The following is an 8,736-nucleotide window of genomic DNA, read 5'->3' as shown; positions in this document are numbered from 1 at the left end:
ACACGTTTGTCGTTTTCAATAACCTCAAAATTTGGTAAACAGTTTGAGGGTCAGTTGCATTTAGTTATATTACGTGATTAATTGTACGTTCAAAAAACTAACATGTGTAAACTGTTATTTGTAGCTGGTTCTTAAATATGTCCACGATTATTAATACATTCAGTGAAGTGCTTCGTGATTTAGTCAAAATGGAAACAAAACAGAACGAGAAATTGAAAAATCTTAACGACATAATTAAAATGTGTGGTAAGTTGTCATATTTTCTTTTAGTTGTATTAATATTATGTGTCGTCTTATAAATGTCTTACATTGTAAATTTCTTGAAATTAACTTACGCGTCTTGTGTTAACATAATTATCAACTGAGTTTATATGCCAAAATGTTGTTTTCTGTTCTTAAAAAGAAGTCTGTTGCTCTTTGTTAAATTTTTCTGTCTGAACAGTTACAGCATGATTAACAGTACAACTTATAATTGTTATTAATAAATGTTGTATTCTTTTTTTCTTAGTCTTTGAAAATTTTCTTTAATATATGAGGGTGCGTGGATAACTACATTTTTTTCTTTGTAAGGAGAAATATGGAACTGAAAATGTGTGAATAGAATTATGAATTTTTATGAGGTTTTTCTTAATAATTTTTCTTAATAGATGTGTTTTTAATATGAAAATGTCCTGAAGGTGTGTTTGTTTTTTAACTGATTTGGAGGTTTTAAAATATTTAATATTATTCAGTTAGTTTGTAGTTAATATTCATTATAAAATAATGAGACTAGTACAAATCTGTAAATTTTTAAAATACTACTTTCTTAAAAACTACACATGAATAGTTCTTCATGTGAACGCCTTTTCAGTGTAGTTGTCTACCTCTGTTAATGGAGCCTGTCATAAAGTGTTCAGGAAACCACATAATATATGAACTAAATAAGTTATACTTCCATATTCATTTAATGTGTTCTTTTATAGTTTTTTTCAAGTATTTGCAAATTTTATATTCAAATCTGCTGAATTTTTTTTATGTGTGAAGTGTAACATTACATACAATTATGTCTTTGTGCATGTGCATATTGTTTTAATGAGGTGGTTTGCAAACATTGATTTTATTTCAGTGTTTAGTCTTTGTGTATGCTGTTTGTATCTTATGATAAATGTGTACCCAGTGTGTGATAAAATTGTATTCTCCTAAATTGTTTTTTCTATGTGTGTTTCATTAGTTTGCTGTATAATTTTGTTAATAATTCTGAAAGCAATGTATAAACTTCATTTTCTGAAAATGTTGGCAATTTTTGATGATTCTTGGTTTATTTAGTTAGTATTATTTATATCTTACTATCTCTGTTATTAAAGATACTTTTTATTTGTATTCATTTATTAAAAGTTATATTGTGTAAAGTAAAACTTACATATATATATATATATAAGCCCCTTGTGTAAAATATCTACACATGTGTTAATTGGTATCTATTTTGATTTATTTGAGTACTTGGGATGATTAATTGGAATGAATTAATTATAGATTAATTAATAATTTTTTTAATTAAATATTTTTTAAAGAATTAAATATGTCGTTGAGGAGCACTGTGAAAGTCCTAATCTCTTTAAATGGATTGGGCTTTATGATAATGATTTTTAGTTTTTTAAAAATAATATCATTTATAATAGCATTCCAATCTTTAAAAATTTGAAACGTTAGTAACTTTTGACTTTTTAATCTTGGATTTAAAAACTTTTTTTATGAGTAGAACATTGTCAAGATGGAACAGATGACAATCTTATGACAAGAGCAGGAAAAATAATGCAGTTTGGTAGGGGTAGATTCTTAATGTTTTTTGTTAAACTTGCATGGTTGATAATGTATTTGTGTAATACATGTAAGTGCTCTTTATATATGAATCTGCCCCTTATGATATTCAGTTAATTTTTTTTTTTTAACTTCTGCTTAATCTGTTTGTAGTTCTGATAACAGTACAGAGTCTTCTTTTCTAAAAATGTTGAAAATTTTATTTGATTGTTAGTTGTTATATGTTAACGTTATGTATTTTATGACTCCACCCCTGTTTTTGATTCTTTTCCTTTTGATTAGCATGTTTTTACTTTTAATTTGTTATACCACAAAATTTATTTTTCATCTCAAAGTAAGGCACTATAATTGGGTATTATTGTTTGTGATTAGATCAAATAATTATTTCTATTAGTATTGGTAGCTAGCTATTAATCTGTACCAGATATTTAATGAATTTTTTCTGTACATCTACATATAAACAGTAATTGTCAACGTATTTAGACTATTTTTTAGTATTAATATTCTCTTTTCTTCTCTTTTTTTTTTAGATATTGATAAATTGATGAATATTGAAGTAAAAGAACAGTTGAAATATTTAATGGAAGCAGATACAGTAGATAAACACTTAATTTACTTAAAGCAGGTTATTTTTTATTTATTATTGTAGATTAGATTATTTTAATTATTGGTTTTATTTCTATCTACTAAATTAATGTTTTTTTTTTTTTTTTTTGGAGAGGGAATCAATCCTTAAACTTCTGCTGCTAAAAGTAAGAACCACAACACTGCCAGCCATAACTAATGTAATAATAATTATATCGCTATGTTTTATTTGAACAAAAGTTCCATCTAACAAGCATTTTATCTGACCAGGTTTCAAAATTGTTTTGTTGTAGCTTTTGACAAAATCACATTTTGATATTTGCAATAGTTATATAATCTATTCAAAAAGGTAAAATTAAATTAGATTATTACCTTTTTATTAAATTATAAAAATGTAAAACTTACATAAAGATTTGGTACTATTCAAGAAGATGTCGGCAGCCAATGTGAAGTTAGCCAGCTGTTAGGCAGTGTGAATAGTCGCTGTCGTTACTCAGTTAGTTGTTAGATGGTGCCTCTTAAAGGAGAAAATAAATAAATTAAAATTATAAACTAATTTTATATAATAAATAAATATAATTAACCAAACTTAATCTACGCTCACTAACCTTGACTGTTAAGTTTGTTTAGGGCCTCCGTGGCATGAGTGGTAGCATCAAGGCCTTTCATCTGGAGGTCCCGGGTTCAAATCTCGGTCAGGCATGGCATTTTCACACACACTACAAATCATTCATCTCAACCTCTCAACCAATACCTGACGGTAGTCTCAGATGTTAAACAAAAAAAAATAAAACAATAAAAAAAGAGATTATATTTATACTTTTAGATTTACTTATTATATAAGTTTATATATTTTTATTTTATTAAATCAACCACAGTACAGAATAAATAAAGTAGGATGACTTACCTTACGTAGGAAGGCTGAGGGAGAACAGTTGACTAATTTTTGGCACAAAAACTGATGAATTGACAAAGCTAAGTGTGCAAGTGCATTGTCATGGTGAAGGAACCCTGTGTTGTCTTGCCACAACTCTGGTCTCTTTTTGCAGATTTTTTCACATAACTATTGTAAAACACCTTGATAGTACACACGGTTCACTGTTTCACCATGAGGCAAGAATTCAAAATACACAATTCCATTAAAATTAAAAAAAACAGAGAGCATCACTTTGACATTGGATCAAGAGTAACATGCTTTCTTGGGGGCGTGGAGATCCTTTGCCAATCCATTTTGATGATTGAACTATTGTCTCAATGTCATAGCTGTAAACCCAGCTTTCATCTCCCATTATGATCCTTTGCATGAATGTTTCTTCGTCATTGGCCTGTTTAAGAAGTTGCCAACAAACATCCACTCCATGTTCTTTCTGCTGTTCGGTCATCAAACGAGGAACAAACTTTGCTGCAACTTGATGCATGTTCAATTTTTCAGTCAAAATGTCAGCATGATCCAATTAAAATGCTAACCTCTTCTGCAAGTTCTCTACAGTTGATTGGCGATTTGTGCACACCAGATTGTTGATTTACTGAACGCAGGTGTCATAAGTTGAAGTCAAAGGCCTTCCTGGTCTAGGGTCGTCATCAATTGACTGACAACCACTTTTAAATCGTGAAAATCATTCATAAGATAATGTACAACCCAGATCATCATCTTCATGAACTTAAAACATTTAGTTGAAACATTTCTATGAAAGTTTTCCACAGTATTATGTAAAATTTTAGTTATATTGTTGCTCCTGATAATCACTATTAACACTTAAACTCGTTGCACTCAAATAACAATAATACGAAAACTAAACAAGATATCAACAATCCAAGAACATGGGTTATAGAGGAGGTTATGCAAAACACAATGCTGCCAACCACACGTCACTAAATATCTCTGTTGGGGCGTAGTTTAAAATATTCAGTTATTTTTTGACCAGACCTTGTACATGTATATATATAGTTATACAATATATTTGTATGTTTTGCTGTTAATTACTGTGATTCTACTGGTTAATATGAACAAAAAGTTAATTAATTTGATTTTCTTTCAGATGGTGTCACAGTATAATAATCAAGTAAAAACTGATGATAACAATTATAATGATGAATATATAATTTGTCAAATAATTTCAAAAATTTATTTTCATGTAGAATTAAAAAATCCAATCAGATATGGTATCATAAGGTTTGTATTCAATTCTAAAATCATATTTATTAAAATTTAGTTTATATTTTTTTTTATACCACGCTCAAGAACACCTTTTGGTGTCCTAAAAAGTTTGGTTCACATTTCACCCTTACAACACTTATATTGGTGGCTTGGTTAAAAATAACAATGAAAAATGAAGTCAAGGATTTCTTATGGAAAACCAAAAATAAAATACTTTACAAAATAATCAGTTTTAAAAGTAAGTAATTTTTATATTAAATAGAATTAATTTTTTATTGAGGGTGTATTACTATTTTTAATATTCAGATAATTGTCTCGTTACATGATTCTTCACTCACAGCATTTAGTTTTGAATGGCTATTTATGTGACATTGTGGCAGCATAATTTAAAAATACAAATGTTTAACATCCATTTCATTTTAAAATGTGCCATAAAGATTAATTTTGTAATAAGAAAATTGTGAGTTTTTGGGATATGAAATTCGCTTTCCTGTATTAATGACAGAACTGAAAGTTCTATGATAGTATAATGAAAACTGGTCTATAATGAAAATTGATTCTTCTTCTTGAAAGAAAAATTGAAAAAGATTTTCAATTCTGCAATGAGTCAGTGCCTTCCATTTTCTACTGCCCTTTACCAGTGTTCTAATGCCCTGTTAACACTGTTCTATTCTTTTTGTATCATTTTATCCATCCATTTCATTTGCTCAAACCCAACTTTTTTTTAAATTTATTTATTTATTTATATATATAAAAGCTGGTAAAGTATTGCTTGATTTTTTCTGACTGTTAATAATAGAGATGAAAAGATTAGAGCCAAAAATATATATTTTAGGGGTGGGAAATATACTTTTAAAATTTTTTTCTATAAATATGTATATATTTATAGAAAAAAACTTGTTAGCTTAACAAGTTCGCTTAAGTAAAGTTTTGCCTAAATATAACACTCCCTTTCAATTAGTCTAAAATAAGAGAAATAAAATTTTTGAAATACTTTCTGCATTTTAGGTTCATGATCTATAATTTTTTTTAAATGTACATTTCTTGATAGCTCTATATAAGAAGATAAACTTTCAAAAAAACTTTTGAAAGATATTTAAATCGAAGGGAGCTTGATAAAAAACATACATTTTAAGAGATGGGGGTTGATTCTTTGAAAAATGTTTTTTTTTTTTTTATATATTTATTTATACATTCATTGTAGGTAACAAATTTGCCAAAGTAAAGTTTTTTCTAAAATGCCTTTGAAGAAAATCAAAATTGATTTTTTCGTATTTACCCCACCCACTCCATAAATTTTGAAAAAATTAATATAATTAGTGAATTATAATAATTATTATAATTAGTAAATATACAGGAATATTTGAGCCACATTTAAAGAAAATTCCCCTTGATATATAAGGCCAAAATCAGTGCAGTATACATGTATATAAATAGATACACCTTTTTTTTTGGTCTAGATAAACTATAGAGATCCTAAAACGTAAAGATTTGCAAAAAAAAACCTGATACGCCATTTTTGACACAATCATACTTCCTCCTTTAATACAGCTATTCTAGTTACATTCGCCAGGAAAGTAAAGGTATGTTTCTTAATTCCTCATTTGTAATCTTTGAAGTAGATGTATTATCATTTTAAATATTTATATGTTTTTCCTTATATTCTGTATAAAATTCACTTTTTTTTTTAAGGTTGATTGGTACACTTGATGAAAGAAGAGTTAAAATAGTGATAAATACTTTGGTTGATGATTTGAAATTTCTTATCAATGATGCTGTAACAGTTGATGTAATGAATGTAACTAATAACAAAATAATTGGATGTTTTGAAAATTTCAATGCTGGCTCACAATCTGTGCTTGTATGTCAGACAGATATTTTAGTATATATTCATAAGTGTCTTAATCATTGTATAAATGAATTAAGGTATGTATTCATTTATAAAATTGAATTATTGATTGCTTTAAAAATTATATTTTTTTCTTATATATAATTGACTTTAGTAGACTTTGAGTTTTAATGAAATTTTAGTTATTCCTTAGTTGAAGTACTGTTGTTTCAAAAATGTATTTAAAAGTTTTATTTAAGTCACATTAGTACATGTTAATTCTTTTATAAACTACTAAGTTTATGAGGGCAATAAAACATGCGCTGTATTCAATAGATAATAGTTAAATAGTTAAAAAATAATTCAATATTCAGTAACACTAGTCAACAAAAAAACACTTTTCATGTATCTGGAATTGTACATGGTGAGTTCAACTAATTTTGGGGTGCTGAATTCAAAACAGTTATCAGAATTTGAGTAATATGTCACATTTTTTAGATACATACAATTTATTTACCAATAAAAGCATAATCACTAAGAAATCAGTATTTTTTTAAAATTATTATTTATATGTATTAATTAAAAATTTCACAAATTCATCAGTGATTTTAGATTCTTCATTATAATGCTGTGGTCAGGAAACCACAAGGTTAATATTATTAATTAAAGAATGCTTCGTTTTAAGAGTATTGGAACATTCTTTGTTTATTGTAGAAGCAAAGCATGTAACATATAGAAGCATCTTGCAGTTTGCTTTATAAATAATCAGTAATTGAATTTGTAATATAAAATAAATATAGTAGAATGTACATCAGTCAAGTACAGGATAAAGTTCTTGAAAGAGTAAAAAAATGTAAATGTTGAGTGAAATTGTTATTAGAATGTAAGAGAACTAGTACGAAGTAAGGAGGTGCCAAGGAAATGTAAATGTTACTAAGGATCTAATTTATATTAATAATTATTTATGTACAGAGGTTTGTTTAACTTTGTCAATTTGCAATTAAATATAACATAGTTTGATTTGCTCATTATTTGAATTTTCATTGTATATTATTTTTCATTGTTAAACAATGAAAATGTGTAACAGTTTTCATTTTGATTCATTTTATGTTACCCATTTTCATTGAAAATTCATTGTTTTATTATTTTTTTTTATTACAGAAAATTTGACCTTTCACCAACTTATAAAGCAGAAATATATCAGTGTATACATTGCAGCACTCGATTAGCTGTTCATGTTCTACAAAAGTTTAATGATTCAGTAATTAAATACGTAAATGAAATAAAAGTTTCTGTATGTAATGTACTTTTAATAACAGGATTACCTTTGGATACTGCAAATAATAGTGGACATCTTGCTTGTCTGTGTATTAAACACACAACAAACAATTATGAAGGATATATACAAGTAAGTGTAATCAATTTTTATTATCAAGAATTTTACTTAAGACTAAGAATTTTAGTCACTTATGGTGTAGAATTTTAATTTTTGTATGCATATTATTAGTTAAGTAATAAGCTTTTTATAAGTTATAATAGCTTTGTCATAAGAAGTATTATTACAGGTTATTTTTCTTTGGGTGATGTTTCCTGTTGCTTAATATTTTTTAATTAGTTGCATAACTACTCTGTTGCTTGTGTACAAGAAAACAAAACAAAAAAAAAACAAATTTAATTGAGATTCTCATCTCTTCTACTTTTCTCCCAAGAGTTAAAAAAAAAATAGGGTTTAATAATGATATACAAGAAAGGAAGAAAAGGATGACCAGTTGATTTTATTAGTCAAGAAAGATCCCACCTGAATTTTCAGAAAAAGATTTTGCCTTGAAATGTGGCAGTTTTAATATTTTGTTGTGCTTTATTTTTTAAAACATTTTTTATTGTATAAAATTTCTTGTCATTATAAAAAGGGTAATTCAGAGAATAATTTGCCCAGTTAAGGTTTTGTTTCAATGTCTTAACACCTTGGTTTTTTTTTTAATGCATTTATTATACTATTTTATTGGAAAACCTATGTAAACTTTATTTTAGCAGTTAAAGAATCTGATTACAATTATTTTGAAAATAACACTAAAAACTGACATTCTTAAGTGACTAACTACTGACAATACTGCATAGTCTTCATTAAACTCTAATGGTCTATTGTACCAGTAACTAAGGTAAGATATAAAGCTTTTTATTATTTGCTTCACCGGTGATTCAAGGTTCAGAAGTCTTACACTCTTTATTATGATAATAACTATAACTACAACACTTGCACTTACAAGTCAACACTTGTGATGTACACTTGTAAAGGCTTACTCATTCTTGTTCTGTAATATTCGATGGAAAGTAGAATAATGTAATAAATGCTGAATTTACTTCTATA

At 26.9% G+C, this 8,736-nt stretch overlaps 1 protein-coding gene across 1 annotated transcript in view; it reads left to right on the top strand.

Moving 5' to 3' along the window:
* Positions 1–28: 28 nt before the first annotated feature.
* THADA (Thyroid adenoma-associated protein homolog) overlaps positions 29–8,736 on the top strand; it is a 72,777-nt gene continuing 64,069 nt past the window's right edge. The window contains exons 1-5 of the mRNA XM_075376359.1: positions 29–246; positions 2,328–2,422; positions 4,422–4,555; positions 6,233–6,466; positions 7,530–7,776. Of these exons, the coding sequence (XP_075232474.1) occupies positions 138–246; positions 2,328–2,422; positions 4,422–4,555; positions 6,233–6,466; positions 7,530–7,776 (819 nt within the window). The 5' untranslated portion in view covers positions 29–137. The remainder of the gene's footprint in view (positions 247–2,327; positions 2,423–4,421; positions 4,556–6,232; positions 6,467–7,529; positions 7,777–8,736) is intronic.

Source organism: Lycorma delicatula, chromosome 10, assembly GCF_047948215.1.
Source record: "Lycorma delicatula isolate Av1 chromosome 10, ASM4794821v1, whole genome shotgun sequence".
In the NCBI taxonomy this organism is placed as follows: Eukaryota; Metazoa; Arthropoda; class Insecta; order Hemiptera; family Fulgoridae; genus Lycorma; species Lycorma delicatula.
Note: the sequence above shows the minus strand (reverse complement) of the source record. Positions and strands in the feature narration are given on the sequence as shown.